Raw genomic sequence first — 24,419 nt, forward strand, 5'->3', positions numbered from 1 at the left:
ATGGAGTGGTAGTAAGAACAAAGATATCTTCAAGAGGTTTAAAAAAAGGAGATCTACAGTCAAGCACATCTTTATGCAGTTTGTGATACTTTAAAAAACCCAGAGCCATAAACCCACAACTTGCAGAATATACTGCTAATCACTGAGCTTCTGTTGAAAGATACTGGTGAGTGTCTTTCACCCTGCAGCCACCTTGCCAATGCCTTGATTGCTTACATTCTTTAATGGAAATTCAGGTGAATTCAAATTGACTAGAAGTATATATGCTCACATAATTAAACCCAGTATCAGATCTTGTTATGAACAGAATCCATAAATGTATCGCAATTAGAAGAGGAGGGAAAAAATACAATTCCTTCCTATGGAATATATCAAAAAGAAACCCTGTTACTAAGTCAGGTTTCAAATTTTTTTACTTTGATTTTTTTTCTTTAGCCTGACATATTACAACAGAAAACAAGGAAATAGAACAGAAGTGCATGTTGAACTTCTGCTGGTTTGTAATGGAAACTTTATTATAGAATGTGGCTGTCACACAGGCTGACATTTTGCAGGTGGCCTTTGGCTGTGGGGAAAGAAACATGTCAGTGGTTTTCTTGGGTGATTACTAAGAGCAATTTTACAGCCTCTTGTTTAATACCCTTATCAAACAGAATATATTTTATTTAGCAAAGCAAGTAGAATGACTGCAGAACAAAAAAGTGACAGTCAAAATGTAGAATACATTTGGTATTTCTGTGCAGTTGTCAAGTTCCTGCTGGCACACGAGGATCTCTGAACTCCATGATTCTTCAGCCATTTGTTATTTGTGGCAGTCTCAGACCCCTTATTTCCAAATGGGAGAAAAGACCTTAGTAAACAGGGGAAATGTAGATCATGCTGAGGAGGAAGCTTCCTTCTGGAGCAGGAGACATGAGTCAGTGCCATGCCCGCTGCTTAACCCTGGTTTCTGTCTGCTGCTTCCCGTGTGAGGATGAAGTACAGCTCAGCAGTACCTGCCACTGGGAAGGCCTGCAGGATCTAGACTGTGTGAATTATCAGTTTGGTGGATATCTTGAAAGAGGTCTGATACTATTCCTTGATGGGTAGAGAGAACCTAAACTCCTGATGGTCCTACTTCCCTGTATAATTGCCACACATCTTGTTAAGTCATGGTGGGCTGAGATAATTGTTGTGACCTTTCTGTTCATCAAAGCAGTTAAAACAAGCAAAGATGCTTTCTGACTTGCGTGACTTTGGCATTGTTCTTTTTGGTCAGTTATATTGGGGCCATTTTTAATTCATAAAAATCCTGAAACTTGATGTTTTACCAATCCTGGAGAATTCAGGAAATTTAGGTTTGGCCAAGAGTCTCTAATGGAATTTGAAGGTAGGTAGACCCTCTTCTTTCTAGGCTGCATCTCCTTCCCAAGTCCCTAGCAAAAAGCAGTTTAAAGCCTGGTGCTTCAGGGCTTTCAGTGTGAAGTTTTGTCTGCATCCTGCATTTCCAGTATGGGCATGTAATGCATGTCACAATTTCTATTTCTCCAGATTTCAATCAAATTTCAGAAAGTAAAGTTTTAAGGAGACACTGTTCCTTACAGGTCTGATGACAATTTACAATGCCAAGACGTTGGGAAAAGCTGTTATGAGAAATGAAGCATTAAAAGAACCCATGTAACTTAATCTGTTGAGCAGATACTCAGCCATACCTGCTGAGGGCTCCCATACAATCCCATGTCCATAACTAAGCATATCTGAGAGTGTTGGGCAGATGGGATGGGACAACAGGAATTAGGTTATGAATTCTTTCCAAAGGAAGCAGGTCTGTGGGATTTTTTTTGGTTGCTGGTGAGAGGGAAATTTGTGCCCTGCCCACTCTGGTGGGTCTGAGAGCCAAGAGTTAAGCTGAGACTTAGTGTGGAAAGGAGTTTGTAGCAGAGCTTTGCCTGAGAATCAAAAGGCAGACAATTTCCCCAGGAATCCCCAAGACTGTGATGGGAGGTGCTAACCTATCGAAAGGCAACTTGAAAAGTTCCTGGGACAAGATACAAACCCTTCAATGGTGTTGACTCCGCAGTACTTTTATAAAGTATTGACTTTCCAGCCCTGAGCAGCTCTATTTGCTTCAGTGTGTTTGCAGCATGAACTGCTCAGTGACAGATTAGTGTAAAAGGGCAGAAGGCAACCCTGCCCGAGGATGTCTGAATGGGTAGTGTAACAAAATACCTTCTTAGTATGCTGAAATGGGTACTTAGCAATGTACAATAAATGATTCTGCCTGAATTCTAAAAGCTGTGTTTGAAAGTGGGATGTAGCATCCCAATGATATGAATTACTTGGAACCACTTACTCCCAGTGCTGTAGTTTGAATACCTCACAGAAGCAGATTATTTTGTCTTCCTCAGGTTCCTGTGGAAGTCCTCTTCTGCTGTCTCTCCTCTTCCCCTTTTCTGTGACCTTCCTTGCTAACCATTGCCTTTCTCTGTTTACTTAAATGTCCTAACCACACTTTACATTTTTTTCTTTGCACAGAACACCTCCTTTTGTTTCTTCTCAATCTGGAAAAAAACAGATCACATCTGCTCTTTCACATCCCCCATCCTCTCGTATGGATGCAAAAAAACATTTTTCAATTGCCCTCCTTTGAGCCATGTCAGATTTCCTTCACCCTTTTTCTTATCCACGCACTTGCTGTTCTCCTATTGACTTTCATTCTTTGCATTACAAGTTTTAGCCTCCTCTAGCTTAAAAAGAAAACCCCTCCACCTTTGCCATATATATCTATATATAGATATAGATATCTCTAGCCTTCATTTCAAGTTGCACCTAGTTGAAACAATATCTGTTCCACTAAGCTGCTCCTGCTATCTCTCCTCTTACTCACTGTAGACTGTATTTTCACCTTACCTGCCAGGGATGTGCCTCAAAGCACTGCTTCCTATTCTGGCCTTTCTCTATGGCTTCAATTCTGGACATTGCCATCCATTTCCTTGAATTGTGCCCAGTGCTGCGGCCTTGTCTTCAAGGGAGCTCTGCCACGCACCATGGTGGGGAATCAGGATAGGCAGATAGAGAATCATTTCCAGTTGTATGACTTTCCTGTTGTAAATGATGTGTATAGGTGGGTTAAATCAAATATGCTTGGTACAGTACTACACAGATGGGATTAAATTAATATGGGATTATTTCAGATCTCCTTGGCATCTCCTCTGTCTTTTTTTCCTGCCTGGGATTACCCTCAGGATGCTTTGTCTTCTATGCATAATGATAGTCTCTTAGGATCAGGCAAGAATGTCCTATAATTGCTTTTCTGCAAGCTCATGAGTTGACAGAAGCTCCTCTGGTTGGTAGCGTATGTGATTTGTGGTATTGCGGTAGCCTGTGTTTAACACATTTGTAGTAATGCACAATAACTTTGCATTATGTAAAAGTACCTGTTGAGAAAGGGGAGCACTACAGCAACTGACACAAAACTCAGCTCCCAGCACTAGAAGAATTGGTACAACAATGATGTCAGGGAAGGTCTTGGTTCAAGTATTCAAAAGCTAAAGACGTTAAACAATCTTTGCAGGTCCACGTGCAGTAGGTAAATTTCTATCTCCATCTGAATGAAGGAAGTGAGTCAGAGAGGTGAGGTGTTTTGGCAAAGGCTATTCTGTCCTAAGTGATTAAAGAAGCCAGTATTAGAACTCTAGAACCCTTGGCTTCTAATTAGGGGGAAAAGTTGATGTTTGCCATGGAGTTCAAATATATCATCGCTTGCCCACCCCAGGCTGGAAAGCAAATCAAACATATGAGAGAGAGGAAGACAGTCACGCTACAAACTATTGCAGATCATGCTAGTTTAGCAGTAGGGGGTGCTAGTTTACTATGAAATTGGATGAGAACTTAGTAATTTGATGCCTTATCAAAAATGTGGGTGTGGAGATTGTGTAGGGTTTCTTATTCTAGGCTTTGGCCATTAAAATAATAATTTGACATTTCAGGTTTGGTTCTTATAAGTTCTCATTATAATTTGTTGAATGGATGACTTGGAAATAGCAAGGCATATTGGTTAAGTCCAGGGACCCAGACTCAGGGAACTTGGGAGCCACCAGCTCCTCAGACTGCCCTGCAACAGAGTTTTGGCCCAGGCAACCCTCACTGGGGCACCCCTATTCCTTTGCTCTAGGAAGTGGTCAGAGCTGAATATACAGGCACTGTACAGACCAGCATAATGACACCTTAAAAAAACTACCCAAAGTCCAGCACAGCCTTAGTGGCCTCAAGCTAGTTTTCACTGTAGACTACCTGGTTTCTTTGTCACTTAAAACTAGTCTTGCTGTGTCTTAGTTTTTCATACTAAAGGATCTCCAAATGCTTCATTAAATGGAGTTGTACAAGAAATGTTGGTCAAAGAACATGCTGAAAAGTAAACTGACTGAAATTAGTGTTTTGGCAAGCCCTGCTCAGGCTGATATCCAAGCTGTCTGCCATCCTGGCTGTGACCGTAATGTCCATGTGTCCTACAAAGAAGAGAAGGGTAGTCACTGACATGGCCCAAATCAATAACAGCTGAGTTTCTACACTTTCCTAGAAACACAGGTGAAGAGAATGAGCAGGCCAACCTGCTCAAAAAGTCTCTTTTGCCTTTTCAACCCTCTTTCACAAGAAGTATCAGGCTAGCTTAGAGTGACCGTCCTTAGGTCACTGAATACAAATGGCTGTTCTTCAGAGGAGCTTGCAAAGTGGAAATAGTATGTTTAAAGCTAATTATAATTTAATTTCAAAGGAGATACCTGAGTTGATCCACTTTGTGTTGTTTTTACTGTAAAATATACCTGCATTGATTACATAAAGAAAGCCAGCCCAATAAGCAGTCCACCAAACCATCCCTTTTTGCCCCTCTAAAGCAGAGAAGCAGAAACTTTGTGAATGGACAATAATTTTCTGTAAGTATTTGATACTGTCTTTACATTGGTACAGCAGCAGGATACAGCATTATTCTCAGCAGCTGTCATGCTGCAAACTGCTCAGAACCTCCTCCACTTCTTGTAGTATTCCTCACAGAGCCTTCTCTGACTCTCCTCTAGAACTAATGGCACTAATACCATGAGAACTTTGAGGAAAAAATGTGAACTGTGTGGCCCTTCTTAGTCTTTTTGAAAAAGAATTGTACATGAAAAAACATCATCCCTGCCACTTGTATAACCATAAACAAAGTCATCAGATTAATCATGCTATGGTACTTTAAGCTGTAACTTTACTTTCAAACAATGGTTTTAAATATATAGACAAGTAGCAGAAGTAATACTGAATTTCTGAAGACTGCTTCCTTAAAAGGTTTTTCTTGTTGGCCTCCTCTAAGGTGGGAGATTGTTGTACCTCCAGAACACTACAGAAAATGCAGAAATGTAGAGCAACTCTAACAAACCTAATGCTCTTTACACTGTCTGATGTTGAGTTTCAGTTGTATTTTGACAATGTCAAATGTATTTCCTTTTCAGCAGGGACTTTGTTAATAAATTTTGAACTTAACAAATGACAGTACAGAAAATAGAATTATTTCAGCATGCAGAAGGAAATAAAGTGATATAAACTGCATTTCAATTTCTTTCACCTTATATTACTCAAATATATTTTGGTTTTGTTTGTTTGCTTTCCAGAAACTGTCCTATACAAAGGAAGCAATGGGGAGGTGAGTATCTGTATTCTCCTTGTGTTTTATTCTCTCTGGAGATAACAGGCCAAGACATTTTGTAACCTTTTCTCTCTTTTTCTTGTCAGTTCCTGCACTGATTGGTCATGTGGGTAAGTAATTTTCCCTTTCAAAAGGCTTCTGATAGGTAGTTTCTCTGGTTCTTGCTGCTGCTGGCGTTGATTTGTGCACTGAAGATGAACAAGATTCATCTTTGTTCAAAAGGACATACAGAAAAGTGTGGTGGAGAAATCTGGTGGTTCTTGCATGTGAACCTCTGTCCTGGTATGGTTGGCATGATCAAAATATCTCAGCCAGTCTGAGGCTTGTACTTCTGCTTAAGTGTGTCATCACCTTCTTGGCTGTCAGGCTGCCAGGCACAGACACAGGCTATTTACCTGAAGAGGTTTCATGAGGGAAATCTGTTTAGGAAAAGGGATGTGTCCATAGTTACTTGTGTTCGTGTTCTGGTTGTCTTGAACACCTTTCCCAAAAGCTTTCAGGTAGTCCTGGTTATCATCACTAAAACGATAAGGAAATGGAATATTTTGAAATGCTGTTTTTAAAGAATTTCAAGAGAAACACAGTTACGAGGGAATTGGTTGCTTGGGCTCCTCATACTTTTAACAAGGCAATAAAACTGAAAACTAGTCTGATTTGTGGCTTCTTTGTACCAAAACAAACCTGAACTTGACCTGTTATCTTCGTGTCTTTTACTGAACTGAAAACAAGTTCAAATCATTATTATTATTGCTCCATTGCTACTCAGAACTTAATCTAAACTGTTATTTTTAGGGTAATTCAAACGCAAACAATCTGATGCTGAACTCCTGTGAAAAACTGACAGGTTCAATTCCCTGCTTTAAAGGCCACATAAAGCTATGATAAATACAACTAATTAAAATACTGGGAAGAGTAATCATTTAACAGACTTCTTAGGAAAGCCCCCAATGTCCCAAATTAGGTATCCTCATAGTGATCTCATAACCACAGCATTTATTAAAAGTAATAATGTGAACTGAAAGTGGCAAAAATGATTCCTAAAAGGTTGCTTCCTCTCTGTCCTGTGGAGCTGAGTGCTCCTTTGACAAGAGCACTCCCTGAAGCTTCCAAGTCAGCTACACAGTGTACATGTGTTCTGAAGAAGTTTGTTTGGAAACCTACTGCATCCCTCTGTGTGATCATTCAGGAAATCTAGTAAATGTAGAAATGCATGAGAGGCATTGGAGTCAACGCTAATGAATCTAGAGTCTGCGTGCACTGGGCTGAGCAAAGGAACAGTGCAAAAAGCCCAACTGTTGCTCGGAAGGTGGATCAGAGTGATTAATGTTGTACTTGTCAAAAAACCATCTTATGAAATGTTTTGTGGCAATATTGAAGGGGTTGCAGTAGACTATTGGGAAACTTTACCAAATTCAGTTTACTGTGGGGCTGTGCTGCATCTGTCTCAAAAATACACTGCTTTTATTTCAGTATTTATTGCTTCAGACTGTTTATAGCTTTAGGGTGGGATCTTTGTTATTGCCATCAGTTTAAACTTTAGGTTTACTGTATCTTTTCCTCTATAATTTGTTGTTTGTCTTGTGCTTGGAAATGGTAGTGTTTTATAGCATAAAGAGAGTGATACAGGACTGAAGCAGTGACAGAAACAGGTAGACTTATTCTGGGTAATAGAACATCAGGAAGAAATGAGTAGAAATAATTTTGCCATTATTATAAAATCCAAACTTACTCTAAGAGCCTTCTGGACATCTTAGAGCATTCATGGTTTAAGATGTGGAGTTTGTAAGCCAGAGTCCTACAGAAAGCAAAGCTGTGATTTTCTGTCATGGGTAGAAGATGTCTCATCTAACTCCAGATGTCTTCCCCCAAGAGGAGCAAGTCAGCCATCTCAATACTGCCAACAGCCAGTGTTATTCCCTGAAAAAAATAACCAGACCTCCCAGTAAAGATTAGAATAAATGTTCTAAAAATATTCTGTAAGAAGTCAGCATAAGTACCCAATCCAGGACCACCATCAGCTCTAAGGCACAGGGTGGTAAATCCAGTGTCAAGTCCTTGCTGCAGAAAGGAGAAGTGAGTGCAGTTCTACCATCTCCTGGGCATTGCTGCCCTCACCTGCTGACCCACATGTGCAGAGAGAGCCTGGTCCAGTGCAGGGCAATGCTGGGATCTGAACGCAGCTGACTTGGCACCCAGCTGTGCCATCTGTGTCAGAACGAACAGCTGTTCTGGTCTTGAGGGATGGCAGGACTGTCCTAACTATCTAGATATCCAGGGTATCTAGATGAGATGTTCAGGTGAGATTCTGACACTGCCAGGGAAGGACAGGCTTCTCCAGGCAGTGCCTTGAAGTGAGGATCTAGCAGGAGTCTCTGACTTGTCCTGTGGTGAGATCCAATGCCTCTGATGACTGTGCAGAAGTAGCCATTTCACTTTGGAGGCCTGGCACTGGGCATATTTCTTGGTCTGTTTTCCCACTGATAAGAATAAGAAATTTTGCCATAGGTTCTAGAGCACAGCCCCTACACAAGAAACTCTTCCATAAGCTTTGACAAATCTCTTTTTTCTGTGGAAAAAAAAATTTTCTATGAAATGAGCTCTTAATTTGAGGTTGATCTGAAATAGAAGACAATCCCTTGATATCTGTTCATCATTATAACTTTCTAAATCAAACCAAAATTTTGCTGAAAGCTATAAACCACTATAGAATTGAAGCTGTGACTTGAATAGTTTAATACAACTCATGTAATCCTGCCTAGATGCCAATATGGTGTCTCTCTCTAGCTGGAAAAAGCTGATTTCATCTAGTTAAATGCTGGGATAGTTTTAATGTAGCCTATTGAAAGGTGCCTGGTACTCTTGTAGTTCAGTTCCGGGAATAACTCCCAATCCGGCATTACTGGCAGTGATGTAACAGCAGGATGAGAGTTTGTTCCCGTAAGGTTTAGAGCGTGCATTCACGTAGGCTAAGTGCTACCCTGGCCTTTTAAGGAACTGAGGGATTAAACTAAGTACCACCAAGGAGAAAACCTCAAAAGGAAAAGCAATATATGGGACACAATCCAGCTGTGTACAGGGCAGCTCAGTGGAAATTGTAGAGTTTTTGCCCCAGTTGGAAGTGTCAGAGCACTACATCAGCTAAAGACTTCTACTGATTGCTTTATTCAGTAGGCCACTGGCACTTCACATAAAAATGTTCTGTCTCTTAATATTGGAATCTGTCTCTTTACAACAGGACAGTCCTTTGTCTAATTCCTGGGGGGTCAAAAGCCAGATCTTGAGAATCAGCTGAGAGCAAAGGAGGAGCACAAAATTGTTGAAGCAGAAAAACAGAGCTGTTAGGTCATAGCCTTGCTTGAATGCTGTATGCACAATAGCATGCTGAGGAAAAGAAAGAGGACAGGAGAATAGTTGAAAAGGAGGAATATAACACACTACTTCATTTCTTCAGAAGCATTTATTAATGTAAAATGAAATATGTAGAGGCATGTGTCCTTTCTGATGGTACTTGCTGATTCTGTACTCACCAAAATTAATTGTAGTAAACCATGTCCAGGCCTCCTGTGTTCTGTCCATGTTCTCTGCCTTGAAATACATGGGCAAATCTAGAATCCATACTTTATCAGCAGTGGCAGAAATGGTTCGTGTATCAATTCAGCTTTTGTGCTATTGATCTAAATGTGCTTCATGAAAGAATAAGAGTTTGTCTTCTGCACTGGGCTCATTTCACCAGCTCAGCAGTTCTGTCTGCAGTGACATAGAAATGTGCCTGAGATTCTTTATTGTTTGCTTGTGGACTTGGCAGTGATATTGCTCATTTCGGAAATTTTTTTATCATCTGCACAGCTTTACCAAATGTGAGGAGTTCCACACTGCTCCTTTTTCAGTTGTATATTTTCTTTTGTGCTCCCTACTGTCTGGCAGCAAATATGAAAGGATTGTCCTGCTCTAACTAGAACCAAAAGAGATGAAAATTCAAGAACTGCCTAAATGAAAATTAAGATAAATGCATGTAAAATTTAAAAGGAAGAGAATCTGAATACGAAGCGTTGCCTTGCATTCTGAAATTGCATAAAAATGCTTCTTAAATTGTGTGCTTAGTTAGTTCAAGGCTGTGTGATTAAAATATTTAAAAATTATAAAATCAGATGATAACATTTTCTCTCTTTTGTGCAATATGAGAATTGAAGTAATATTATTCAAGAAAAAGACATGCTTGACATAGCCAGTTAGACTTTAAACATTCAAACTGACCAATAATCTTATAAATATTAGATAAACTGGTGGATGTTCCGAACATGTACAAATCTGAAGATGTTACTTTCTTCAACCACATAGTTGGGTTTGTCTTAAACCTTGAGGAGAAATGTAGAGAAAAATCTAACTAATACCTTCATAGAATTTCATGGGGAGCTGTGAAATGGTATTACTGTGATGGCCCATTTGACAGGTCCAGGCTGTTGCTTCTCCTTAATAACACAGTATGGCTGCACATAAAGAACCAGTCTGGGCCTATGAGTCAGTGGAACTCTCTTTATGCTTTGGTGGACTGGAACCTGCCAAGCCTTCTCCTGACATGACAGATGTCATACAGAAGTACGTACCATGGGCCTTGAAAAAAAGGGGAATATGGGCTGTATTTGTGAGCTGTGATTGCTGTACTAATATGTATAGGCTGTCCATAAGCACTGTTTGCTTCAGATCAGCTTCCTAGGCCCTTATGGATCTTGTCTTACACCTGCCTAGATCCTGGTGTCTAACAGAGCTGTGTGATCTGAAACTGGTTGTTTCTGCCAAGGAAACACAAGTGCAGTGTTGTTCGTTCTGGTGCTTAGACATCTGCTTGTATGTATTCCTTCCTGCCTTTCCATACATATGTGTATGTTTTTATATTTTGCTTACTGCTCAGCCAAGATGATCCAGGGAATCACTCATGCAGGTAGGACATTAGAAATTACATTTCATATGTCTTTGTCTCAAATTCACACTAAAATCTTGTTGGAATACAGTCCCTCCACCTCAAGTGGTGTGCTTGTGCAGGTAGAGTTAAAAATCAAGTGTGGGTCCTGGATTAATCCTGGGGCACAACCATAAAAAATCCCGTGTATTTTAAGTGGTGCAACTAAACAGGAATTTGAATCTGTGTTTACATTGAAAAGTGATGTGTTCAGATAATTCAGTATATGCATTGCCATGTGCATTTTGAGTAACTTCCTTAGAGGTGTCCAGTACAATTGCTGCTTTTTTAGGTGATCGATAAAGTGGGCATTTGAAAAACTAAAATGTTATGGGGAAGTAGAAGGCTAAAAGAAACACGTGCAAAAAGAAAGCAAACCTCACCACTCTGGTAAAGTAATGAAAAACCAGTGTTGCACATAAGGTGACTTTGGTTAGAGCATAGCATTCTTAAAACAAAATTTTTATCCTCTTGGAAAAAAGTGGTAGCTGATCGTTTGGCCAAATTTGGTGCTTGACTGGTCTTGTTTGGTTAGATTGATTAGGGTTTTAGTAGGTGGTGTTTAAGCACTTGGTTTTTAATTTTCAGCCAGCTGTGCACTGGAATTCTGTCAGAAAATTGGTTAGCTCCTGAGGGCTTGTGTTTAAAAGCCCCTCAGTGCCAGTAAGAATATATTACCTGGCCTTGGCAAAGAGTGGGGTCTGTTGCTGCTTAAGGAGATGGGTTTGCTACACAACCTTAACTCTCACCTTGACACTGGCCTTACTCTCACCTCACCTTTCAGCACTGTCACAGCTGCCCCAAGGCCTGGCTTGGGCTGTGGTTGTCACCATGTGGCTAAACCGGTGCCTAAGGTGACGTTTGTGACAGAAGTGCCCTGTTGGAGAACTGTCATTTCTTGGACTCAGTGACAGAGAAAGTCCTCTGGGACTTTTGCAACTTGGAGAACCTCACTTTGATGTGTCTATAACCAGTTATCTGATCTAGAAGTAGAACCTGAGAAAGATATTAGGCCTTTCCATTTGCAAACTACTCCTCTTTTGAAAGTGTGATTTATAACACAGCATTTTGTTTGGGTTTTCTTGTCTTCTTTGAGGATTTTTCCTTTAAAAACTCAAGCAACTTAGTTAAAGCTGATCTCATGGGCACAATGGCAAACACAGCTGTCCTTGGGTGGGTGCCCAAGGTGGTGGCAGCAGGGGCTCCCTGTGGTGCTGGGGCTGCCCTGAGGTGCCTCCAGATGGCTTTGACGGGCAGGGCTGAGCCCTACACTCACGGCAGTGGCAGCTCAGGAAAAGCCTGTGTGAGAAAGGGCAAAAACATGGCACAGGGAGAGGAGGAGGGAACAAAAAGCGTGAGAAACAGTGGCATGGGGAATGCCAAGGCCAAAGGCACCGCCCCGTGGCAAAGCGTGTATTCCCTGCATCCAAGGGAGGGCTCAGACTGGAGCAGGCAGACCTTTCCTGAAGGAGCTGCTGCCCCTGCAGAGCGTGCCCTGGGTAGAGGAGTCAGGAATGAAGTTGGGCCTGGGAAAAGGTGAAGGGTAAGTGGTGTTTTAATGCTTGTCTGCTTCTCACTACCCAAACATACTAAAATATGCAATAAATTAGTTTTCCCTAAGCTAAGTTTGATTTGCCCATGGAGGTAATTGGTGAGTGATCTTCCTGGATTTATTTCAACCCAGAAGCTTTTCGTCTTATTTTCTCCCCTGTCTCACGGAGACGGAGGGAATGAGAGTGGCTGGGTGGGTGTTTGGCCCTTGGCCATGGCTAACCCAGCTCAGAACTGGGTGCTCAGTTGGTCAGATAGTAATTTTAGTCCTTTTGAGATGCCCTCAGTTGCAGCACGTGTGTAGAAGGCTGGCAGGGACGATGTGGGATCCGTGGGTGACCTGTGCCTTGTGGGGCAGTAGCTGGAGGTCAGGAGTGCCTGGAGGCCCCTCAAAGTATTCTGGGCACCAACCTGTGGGCAGCTGGATGGAGTCCTGTGAGTCCCAGGTTGGAATCAGAGCTTACCACAGCAAATCATGTTTCTTATTGTCCCCTTTGATAGAAAAGGGGGTTGATATGAGAGTCAGCTAATGGCTATAAATAGGTTTGAACTGAACAGGACATTAAAAATCGTGTAGCAGAGTTTTTACTGTTGATCGCTTTGCTTTTGTTGAGGTTTTTATTCTGACCCTATTTACACTGAACAGTTTTTAAGAAATAAAATCCCAGACTGACTCACCTCTCCTGAAAAGTAGAGTCATGCTTGGTTCTGAACATTAGACATGGTGCACTAAAATGCTTTATTTACTGATGCTGTGATTTGGTCACACTCTGGTATAGATGTAATCTACTTCCTATTGAAACTGGTAAAAGACACATCTTGAAGTTAGGTGAACTTAATTGGAAAATATTTCATCAGACCAATTAATAATTAAGCAATAGTTTTTATTGCAGTTCTAAGATGATAGACAAGTAAGGAAACCAAATCCCTCTAAAACATGACCGGCATTCTTAACAAAATATCGTTAAGAGAGGCTATCTTGTCTAAATCATAGTCTTAAGTAAAATTTTCCAGTCTTGGAAATGGTTCCAAGATTTGCTGAGTTTGTCAAAGAATTGGCAGAGCATTATCTTGCACTGTCCTGGCTGAAACCAGGTACTGGTGTCCATGAGATGGAAGCAGACACAACTGCATTTCAAACCTTGCATGGAGCTCATTGATTTTATTTGTGCAAGAAAGTTCATGAACATACTGTGTTATGAATGGATTGAATGGATTGTGGGTTTAAATAAATCTCTGCCTTTTGCCCAGGCCTCTGGTGGCAGGCAGTAGCTTTTTTGAGGTGGCCAACACCCCAAGACCCACTCTCATTTGCAAGTTCTTTAATAATTGTTGATTCAGTCTATTATAGAATGAATTATTTATTTAACAGACACAAAAATAACCAAGATTTAAAGATTTAAACCAGACTATTACTACACAGGAATAAGACAAAAAGAGGACAACTAGTATTATACATGCGGGGTTAAAAGTACCATTAATTTTACTGCTAGTGAAGAAATAATATAATTTAGGATCCAACGTTTCTTACCATCCAATTTCTGATGGAGCACACATCGAAATTCTTTCCCTCAATGTCCAGAAAAGTAACCACAAAGTTGCATCCAAATTTCGGGAAGAAATAGTCTCGCACATTCCCAGGGAGTCTGAGACTTCTGCCTCTGTGACAATCTGTAGTACTTTTATAGTGTAGAACAGGCCTTTTGGTCACCTGTGGTTTTTAAACTCTTCCCACATCTGTTAAGCTTGCAGACCTTTTGGCACCAGGAGATGATACCTGCTGGGCCTTGCCTGTCTGGGTTATCTCTCCTATCTGCACTGGCCACCTGTGGTGGGAGAGGGGTGATATGCCCTGCCACATAGTGTTTAAACTCTTGAATAAGTATTTTCTGATTGGTTCTTGTGGAGGTTTTTATTTTTTGTTTATATTTTAGATTTGTTGTGGAGATCTCACCCTGTCAGTTTAGCATTCTCTGAACTACATTTTGGTATAGTTAATCATTACATGGAGGATTAGACTGTGACTCCTGGGAAAGGATGGGTGAAAAAATCCTTGACTTAAATAGAAAGTTCCGCAGGTTTGCCTCAGGTCTGTTTATTGGCACATAAGTCTTGTGTCTGTGAGGGGCAGAGGGAGAAAGTGTTTCAGACATTAACTCAGTGAAACTATGGTCTCTTTGATCATATGCTGATGCTCTGGTATCTGTAGTATGTAGCTGTGAATCTGGTAGTCTCCTGGTACAGGAAGCCTTTTTTGGAGTGATACAGAGACTGACTATACACCCTGAGGGAGGCAAAATATCCATCACCTTTGAGTGGAGTTTTGCTTGAGGATAGACTGCAAAACCAGACATAGAGTATGTGAATCAAAAATCAAACCTTGCAAGGCCAGGAACCATGGCTGACATTGTATATATTAGAGTGAAGACTTGCTGCAATGAGTGCTTAGTTGCAAAAGTATGACCACCAATAAAAAAAAGAGATCCTTTAGAAGTGAGAGGAATACCTCAATACAATGAACTTCAGTAATTTTCAAGTTCCGTTTCTCTCCAGCACTTAAACTTCCAGTCTTACAGCTTGGGCTGTATATATTAACAATATGACAAACTAAAAAAATAATTTTTCCTTCATTCAGGAAAGATTAGTTTCTGTCAGAGCATGTCTCCCACTCTTGGTGACTTGACAGTTGCTCCAGGCTTACAGAATGGATTCCAAACCTCTTGGGTTTATTTTAAGAGTTGTGTCAAAACTGCTAGTTTTTCTTCAGGCTGATGGTCTTCATCTGATTGTTTTTCTGAAATGTTTTTCGGATTTGGCTCAGAGTTGTTTTATATGTGTGTGTGAATCCCATAACTGGATTTTGAAACTGATGTGTTTTGAAGATTTCCAAATAAGCAGAATAAAATTAATGCTGAAAAGAACCCATCTTCTTGCAGTGATTTCAGTGCATTTACAGTGTTTTAGTGCACTGGGGGGTATTTTAAAAACTGAGTGGTTTATAGGGTATTAGCAGTTTTCTTTGTCTTTTATTTCTCTGCATTTGCTGTCTTTACAAAACTGCTAGAAGGCAAAATGTATTTTAGTGTGGGACTCCATGTCATTTGGGATATAAGAGGGTTAGCAACCCAGAGAGGCACATGATGTGCTGTATGAAGCGACCCAAAATCCAAGTTGCAAAATATAACTGAAAAAAGCCTAATTTTTATGAAGTTATGAGCAAAATAGTACCATGAAAAATTTCTTCTGCACATGTGCTTCTTGGTGTAGCATCAGAATCAAGGAAATAGCAAAAATGACTGCATTTATCTTACCACATCCAGCTTCAATTTCTGATTTTATTTTTATCTAGTGGGACTCCTACTCCACCTTTGGATGCTGACGTCACCACGCTGAGAGGTCAGTTTTAATCTAACTGCTGTTAAGGCTGATTTTGAATTATCAGAAAATTGAGAAATTAATATGTTTGGATTTCAGAAAAAAGCTCTGGATTTTTGCATCTCTGTAATGTTGTTTGTAATCTGGAGATCATGTTAACTGCTGACAATTTGTTATTTTATGAATTGTGAAAATCCTAACTTGAAAAATTAGTTCTGTGCCCTTTTTATTGCACTTAAGTTCATGTTTCCAAAAATACATCTGCTTAGGCAGAATGTTATAATTTTATATTGATTAATGTATTTGATACTTTTCCTCAGGCTCTTAAAGTGTCTTCTCTGCTGTTGCTGTTGTGATGATGGGAATAGGAATCAAATTTTACTATTGGTTTATGCTTGCTGAACTGCTTCTGTGTGTATCTACATGACCATGGGTATATAGAAAAAAAAAACCAAACAAAATAATACTGTTCTCTTTCAGATGCAGCTGCCAATGTTCCTCCCCCTCATGAGATCTCCGTTGAGACTCCTGCAGGTGATACCATCCATGAGCTTGACAATGTAGTCCCTACTGTGAGTGGTTTTTTTCATTTGGTTCAGCATTCTGTTGCCTTCCCTACATGATATTATTTATGGTCACGTATTTCTAGCAATTAAAGGTGTCATTAACATAGTGTGTTAACACAAACTTGAATTTCATAAAATCAGGGCGTGAATTTCTAGTTTTAAAATATTTTCCTGAGGAGATATTTTTTTCATTTGGAGAGGCTTTGAAATGCCTCTTCCGCAGCAGTCGGAGATAACAGATCAGTTGAGCTATCAGATGAGGATTTTGCTAGTGCCGTAGGACGAGAAAGGGAATGCCTGGTGGTTCTGAAAGCTCCAAGAAGAATGTGGAACACTCTTATTCCCATGGAAGCACGTTATACCTTAGGTTGCTGTAGTACTGTTTCAAGGGTCTGAGTGGTACAACTGTGTAGGACAGCAGAGAGGTGGCCTGGACAGCCTTGAAGACGGATTCTCTGCTCCTTTTCTCTGTTGATATAGGCAAACTTCTATTTATCATCTTACAGGCCACCCTTTCTGTGATATTTAACCAAAGCTCACAACACTGGGAAATCTAGACCCCATACTTAAAATATCTCCATAGAAGTGAGCTGACCACCACATAGGTTCCAGGGAAGTATTTCCTTCTAGGAAACAGGTCCTCTGGATAAATTTAAATCCCACACTCTAGAGTCCAACTGCAGTATTCATGGGCCAACATGACTGAAGAAAATTTTGCAAGCCAGTGGTATAAATCAGCTGGCTTTTTTTTTCTTATAAAAATGAAACTTTCAATGGGTAATGGAGAAGTTCACAAATTTGCACATGCTGCATATAACAGCTGATTTATTGTACTGGGTTTAACTGGGCCCTATTGTTCAAGAACCTAGTGTGGCCATGAAACAAAGCTGATCCACACTGTACTTTCTCCTAGAGCTTTAAGTGCTGACTGGAGCTCTGATGCTGGAATAAATACAGAATATGAAACAGACAGCTTCTGACTCAAGTGCAGGGTCTGGCCTTATATTATGCAACAAGAACACTTGTGGTTTGGTCCCAAGAACAGCATTATTCTTTTTTTGAAACAGAACTGCCTGGAATATTTCTACTGGAGCAGAGAATAGGGCCACTCTGTAAATTGGAAAGGAACCAGAATTAGATTGCTGCTGCTACAGCGTTTTCACTCTGCACAGTTAACATCCCACCTCACTGTTCTTAGCAGCCAAAAGGCATTGATGATTACAAAGCCAAGAGTGAGCAAAGCTCATCTTCTGCACTTTATATGTTGATTGTGCCAGGTTTTGGGGGGGCTTATAAATGATTTAAACTACATAGTGTTGCAAACAGCCACATGGTAGCACTATATATATGCCTGCTGTGTGTATCTCTCAAATGCTAACTAACCTTAAGTGATGTGCCAGTCCTTATGGTCTTTGGACAGAGTTAACCAGCGAAAAAGAGATGTGAGGGGCCAGAAAGAGAATTTAATTAGCAAATTTTAGAGGGTTCCTAAACTATGTAGAAATTGCTCACTGATGGCAGGTAAACTTTCTGGAGAAAGTTTTTCCATTTCCTGCATGATTCATAACTTAGGCTGCAGTTTTGATGAAAAGATCTGTTTTGCTGGCTCTTTCTCCTTTTTAACAGGAAAAAGGCAACAACTATGCATGTAAATAGTCAAAGGCAAAACCTCTAGCAAAAGACATTTGGCTAAAGTTAACAAGCCAGCCTTCCCTTCTCTCCCAGACAAAGCTCTATTTTTTTTTTGTTTCTGACATCTCAGTATACCACAAGGAATTGTATGCTGTTTTAAAACTGCTAGGGAGGTGAGCAGAAAGCATGCAGACATTCAAATTAGATTAAAACTTGGCATTCACTGCTGCCTGTGGCAGTGTGCATGATTGCTGCATGCATCCCTGATGCACTGCACAGCCACTGCTCTGGGGCTTTTTGGGCAGCTGTAGACACAACAGTTGAAGCCCACTGCTTTAGCTCAGCAGAGCTCCTTGCAGTTTCCCAATGCCCACTGTGTATCTGGGGGGATCCTTCACCTCCTGAGGCTGAACAACACAGGGTGTTCTTCCAAATGTAGAACTTGGCAAAGGTAGCTTGTCTTCCCGCTGGAATAGTAAGTAGGAGTAACGTGATAAATTGTGTGAATTTTGGGTAAATCAACCTTGGCTGACTGGGCTCAAGTGAGATGTTTGGGTATCCATGGCTGCACTTTAAATTGCTTCATGAACATCCCACACAACTGTATTTCTGTTTGTACCTGAGGTCAACTAGATGGACTTACACTGAAGATGTCCAAATAGAAAACAGAATTATCTTCAATATGAGAATTCTCAAGAAATGTTCTTGTTTAGTAGATTGCCTTATTAGTTGCTGCCTCTGTCCCTGAGGTTTCACAAGCACTCCATTATAGTGCAAGGCAAACAGGTGTGCTGATGGCTCCAGTGAACACGCTGTGCTTTGGACTGCAGTGTTCAAGTGTCATTCATAAGTGTATCTCTTCTCTCCCTTCTTCCTTCCTTTCCAGATCAATAATGAGATAAAGAAGCAGGACGAAAAGCTAGTCAGACCTGTAACTGAGCAGATGATTGAGTTCAACATTTTGATTGTTGGTGAACAGTACAGTGAGGAGCTGAAGGATCCATCTGCTGCTGAGTATCAACTGCTGTCTCAACGATTCATTTCTCAGGTGATTCCTTTCCCTTAACTTTCTTTTTTCCTTTTGCTGGCTCTGCAAAGCAATAGTAGCAAAAAGCATCTGTGCCAGGGCTGATTTTTGTCTCCCTATTGTTTCCAATATGTGTTTTTTATTTTTTCTATAATGGTGGTAATTATATTACCATCATCTTTTGGGGGCAGGGTGTATGTCTTCCTTTTCTCTCTGGAGAGGCATCTAAGTTGTCATATGGTTGCTTATCATGAGGCTTATCTTTTCTCTAGCTTTGCCTCCTGCTTAGTCCCATTTAGTTGGGGATCTCTGAATCCTTTTTACTGGAGCTAACCCTGTGCCAGATCCTGGGCCAGATGGGAAAGAGATGTACTCTTCACTGCAGCCAAAAAGCATCACTACAACTGTCACAAGTTGCTAGCGTAGGCTAGACATCTTAGTTTTCCTAGTTGTGTGGCCAAATAGCAATGCCATGGTATGTGTGTGTATAAAAAATAGAAGATGGGACAAAGTCCACCTGGCACATGGATGTTCCACTCCTTTGATCCCTTGCCTGGTTTTCTCTGAATAAAGAAGCTCTTGGAAAAAAAAAAATCGGCAGCACTGTGATTAAGTCTCACCAGAGTTTAAAAATAAGGAGATGGCAGAGGGAAACAAGAATTTACAGAGTAAAAAAATAATCACCAACTGGCAAGGATCTTTGGGAGCTAAAAAACCCTCTAAACCAGCATGTACTTTAAGTATTCTCTATCTTGGTTTTGTCTCCTGTAGCACAGTTAATTATCTTGGCAGTCTCTTTCCATTTCTCCCCTTGGAATGTGTCTATACAGTTCTTGGGGAACACTGGATGTTCTGACTTCTTATTTTCCCTTTTTCTAATAATGAAACAATGCCACCAAAACTACTCTTCCATAAAGAAAGAGAATATTTAACTGGTTTTTGCCTATTAGATATAGCAGCTCAGATATATTTTTGGAAAATGCTAAAAACACTTCCTGATTTTTCACCACATGAGAAGTAGTGAATGGAATCTATACTAATTCTTTGGTTTTCCCTCAAAATAGATTAAAAGCGTATTTGAAGGACTACCTGGATACAAAAACATCCATATCCTGGATTACAGGTAAAAAGATACTGATGCATATGTGGTGATTGAACACGATCGTGCATGGTGGTGCAATGAGCTGACACGATGCTTAGCAGAATGTCAGGCATGTGTGTGGGAGTTCCTAGGATGTATTAACCAAGTGCTTTCATATTTGCTACCTCTATATATGCAGCTGAAATAGAAATACAGAACTATATGTAAATGGAATTTTTTTTTTCTTCTGGCATTTACCAGAGGATCTCACATGAAATGTTTGCTGTGATTTTAAGACAAGGTATTCTTATTCAAGATTCTTTACTAAAACAAAAAGATATATTTCTATCTGATACTTCTTCTAATATATCCAAGTGTTAAACAAGGAAAGACACAGAAACCTTTTTGGAAAAAGTGTGGTGTATTTAAATTTCTTTTTCAAATTCTTAATGTTAATTTGGCATGACTCTAAAGATTAGTGTTTAGGATACATAAGGTTTCTCTCTTGGATCAAAACAAAGGTGGGAGATAGTTTGATAAATGATATGGAATGTTTTAACTCTCTGTATTCCTATAAATAAATTTTAAATACCTGATTTCCTCAAATCCATTTGTGCTTCAGAGTGGCATTTAATTTAAGTTAATGCATCAAACATAAGATGTCTGCGTTTTGCAGCAGAGGGCTCACAAATTGTGATTTTTCTTGAATGGACCGGATATAACTCTCAGAATCTAATGTGTGTGTTCATAAATTAATCTAGATTGTGTTTTCTTTGAGACTGTAAGCTGTATTTATTGCTTGGGGTATTTTAGCTAGAATACACACAGGTAACAAAGCAGCCATAGTGAGAAAGGTCTTGTGGTTGGAACCCTAGACTATGTCCAGCTTTCAGCGTGGAAGGTAGCAAAACCTTTCATCTTGGTATTTGCAGTCTAATATGTTTGCAAGCACTTGGTTCATTTGAGAAGAAAAATAAAGGGCTGATATTTCTAGCAAAGTACTGGAGCTCTGTGCTCTGCTGTGCATGACAAAAACCACTGGTTGTAAGTCAAACCTTTAGGTCAAATAAGTGAGCCTTGATCTTTTTGGTACTGACAGCAACTTAACTGTATTATTTACAATAATCTCAGATGGCTCTGCTCTGCTGATTCCTTGGTATCAATAGGCAATAGTTCAGTAAAAGCAGAACAATTTGTTATGTAGCAGAATAGCTATGAGTAACTATGCAACTTAAAAGGATTTTGCTGTATGTGTTTTCAAATGGGTATGCCCTGTAGAACACCAAAGAAAACTTGTTAAAACTTTAAGACTTAAAGGAAACTATGATATTGATTTAACAGGTTTTGCTGTTCTGTTTTGTTTTTGTATTCAGCCCTTCAGAGGAAGACAGGTAAAGACAACTTTTTTATAGATATTGTCATAATACAGATAGAAGAACATGTTTAGCTGGAGGACATAGTTTTCTGGGATTTGTAGTTTTGGCTTCAGAGCATGATAGTTATCTAACATAAATATTATGAGGGAGGGTTCTACCAGAAACTGCAAGCAACTGATCTGGTTTCATTAAGGATAAACATAATTTGTTTATTTAAGTCCTAATAATAAAAAACCCCTCAGGAAAAATCATCCTAAACACAAGTCAGCTACTCGGGTAACTTTTGTATAAGAGTCTCTTTTGTGAAGAAAACAAAATTGCTTAACAATGACTCAAAGTCTTCATACTTTGCAGCAAAGTCTTGAATAGATATAGGACTATTATTATTACTGAAATTGAAGTAGATAAGAAACCCACAGTTCTCCAGCAAAGGCTGTTGGCTTAGCTTCAAGGCCAGAGGTGCTGCAGATCTTAGCAGAACTTTAATGTTCTTTAGCAGAACATGGGATCAGTCTGGACTTGTTTTTCATCAGACATATGCAAGTTAAGAATCCAGAATTTTCCTTATTTAGTGTGTTAAGAATTTCACAAGACACAAAAAGAACTGCAGCCTTACCTCACTGAATGTATTAATTTGTTTCGTGTGTATCTCAGCACAGGCATAGCCAGTTTCCGTGAACAAGTCTAAAAAGAATGAGAATTCTAACTTTTTAAGAAAGGTTAGATAACACAAATCTCTTCACAAACTATAGTGACTTAAAGCCATCCCCTATTACTGGGCACTTCTGCAGGCTAAGATGCATGCCACTGTTCACAAGAGCTATGTTCCAGGCACCAGATGTTTAGCCCTTTCCAGAAAGAGGATGGTGTTGTAGTTATTTGTTAGGAAATATGAATGACAGCACAGTTGTATTAAATCTAAATGTTATGTTTGAGGAGCATATTCTGTTCTACCTTTGCTGCACCTTTTCACTACTGCTGTCCTTTTTAATTTCCTCTGCTGCCAGTCAGTGGCCCATGGTGAGCCTATGGTGGGCTCATGTCAGTGATAGAGCCAGCAGCAAAACCTCATGCTCCTGGGTTTAGTCAGTGTGTTTGCAGATTGTCTCTGTTGTATCTGGCACTGGGGCTTTAAAGACTTCTCTAAACAGAGCCATTGTTTCAGAAATCTAACCCAGCTCTGTGGAATGAGGAAAACCTGTATTCAGAGCACATTTTTCTAACAATTTATGGGTTACTTAATTTTCTTGCTGTGTTCTGTGTACAGCCAAAATGCATTATATCTTCTGAAGTTCCCTTGTGCTTATGCCCAGTGTATGGTAAATCTGATTGCTGCCTACGCTGTCGTGTGGAAAAGGACATCCAGATGCATTCAAGAGAAGAAAATTAAGAAAATGGAGGAGAGTTAATATGAAAAAACTCCTAAACTGTATACAGATCCAAAATTGAGCTATAGAATAAATGATCAAATGAGTCTAGATAAATGTTCCCAATTATAAGATGAATTAAATACTATTTTATTGTTATTAAAAACATTCTTTCAAGCAGGCTAACACTGCACAGTGACAGAGATTAGGACTCTCACTTGCTACTATAGATTGCTACTATATACAGCCTGTTTTTCCTGGCTGTTTTCATACCTCAGAGCTGTTCCTACTATTGGCATGACCTTAAAATCCTCACTCTTGCCACTGCATGCTGGTGGACCCACTAATAATGCTTGCAGAAAGCCAGTGTTTTGGTCTGCTTGTGGTCTGTCTGCCATTCACTAGTAGAAATACTGGACTGCGACCAGACCAGATGTCAGTTTTTGGTAGCATTTCCCTTGAGAATTTTGTGAAAAGAATCAAGTAGTTTTTATTTAGACTCCTTTTTATTTTCTTTGTATTTTTATACTAAAAAGGGTATTGACATGGGTTCTTGTGAAAAAATATTGTTTGCTTGCTTTGGAAAACCTGGCATTTCTCATCTGTGTTCCTTCTCTTTGTACAACTGAAGTGGGGTGGAAGTTCACTATGCTGTCACATTTGATGGAAAAGCTATGAGCAATGCCACCTGGGACCTCATTAACCTTCATTCAAACAAGGTGGAGGACAACTCCTTTATGGGCATAGAGGATAATCCAACAGTTGTGTACACCATCAGTGATTTCCAAGATTATATTGCTGAGATCCTCCAGAAGAATGCTCTGCTTGAAAATGCTTCCATGATTTTAGACCCGAAATCTCTCCAGCTTACTAATGGTGGGTATTAATTATGATCCATTGGTGTGCCACACATCTGACTTCTAAAATAAATCTCAGATGAGTGAACTATTCAGCTATCTTCTGAAAAATTAAACAGAACAAAATCAACTCTGTTATAGCCTGTTTTGCTCTGATCTTAACCAGGCCAAGTCATTAGCAGTAGCATCCCATTCTTGAACCATTAGCCTAGACCCCCCCACACACCTTTTTTTTTTTAATTTTTGTTTTGATATGAGGTTTGTGGTGTGCAGTTTCAGTAATACTTCCAAAAGTTTATAGGAATTAAAGGAGGAAATGTGGTTCACATGGTGCATATTGCATCAGTGTGACCTTCAGCTTAGTAGGTCTGTGTTTGCCTTAGGCAGCACAAAGGAAATACCCAGGCTATTGTTGAATATTCAATGATCCCACTAGAGGTGATGAAAGAGTGCTGTCACCCCTTTGTTCTCATCTTTCCCCTCCACTTCCTGTCAGTGATTTGGAGCCGTTTCCAGAAACAAAATCTCTCTGGTAAACTTTTTGAAAACATTTTACTCACAAAACTGAAATCAGAGAGGGTTTTTCAATCAGTCTTCCAACACAGCTTCCTCACACTGCAACTGCAGCCTTTAGATCCCAAGTGTTTATATTTCCACAGTGAAAGAAATACTGCATCCCACATCAGAAGTCCCGTCCTGGATTACTGAGAATCCAGTTGTGCTGGAGCGCCCGGAGTTTGATGTGAGTATGGTTCTGAGCAGTGGCCTTTGGACACATTTGAACAACTTAACCCAGCCAGATAGAATTGTAACCAACACCCAGAGTTTCTCTATGCTGTTGTTCGTGCAGAATAAGTACTAATGAAGGTGTACCTTCTATTGGAGTAAAAACTGGGGAAATCTCTCATGTGACAATTTTGGTGTCTGTTGCCCAACAGTCTCCTGTGATCATCTTGTTTCGATTGTAA

At 40.0% G+C, this 24,419-nt stretch overlaps 1 protein-coding gene across 1 annotated transcript in view; it reads left to right on the forward strand.

The window, feature by feature from the left end:
• The window catches only part of IMPG2 (interphotoreceptor matrix proteoglycan 2), a gene marked incomplete at its 5' end in the record, with an annotated part of 54,369 nt that overhangs the window by 15,855 nt on the left and 14,095 nt on the right, over nt 1–24,419 (forward strand). The window contains 9 exons of the mRNA XM_082279034.1: nt 5,628–5,659; nt 5,749–5,772; nt 15,520–15,566; nt 16,026–16,117; nt 18,630–18,791; nt 19,835–19,893; nt 21,225–21,242; nt 23,226–23,470; nt 24,111–24,193. Of these exons, the coding sequence (XP_082135160.1) occupies nt 5,628–5,659; nt 5,749–5,772; nt 15,520–15,566; nt 16,026–16,117; nt 18,630–18,791; nt 19,835–19,893; nt 21,225–21,242; nt 23,226–23,470; nt 24,111–24,193 (762 nt within the window). The remainder of the gene's footprint in view (nt 1–5,627; nt 5,660–5,748; nt 5,773–15,519; nt 15,567–16,025; nt 16,118–18,629; nt 18,792–19,834; nt 19,894–21,224; nt 21,243–23,225; nt 23,471–24,110; nt 24,194–24,419) is intronic.

Source organism: Coloeus monedula (genome assembly GCF_965178545.1).
Source record: "Coloeus monedula genome assembly, chromosome: 3".
In the NCBI taxonomy this organism is placed as follows: domain Eukaryota; kingdom Metazoa; phylum Chordata; class Aves; order Passeriformes; family Corvidae; genus Coloeus; species Coloeus monedula.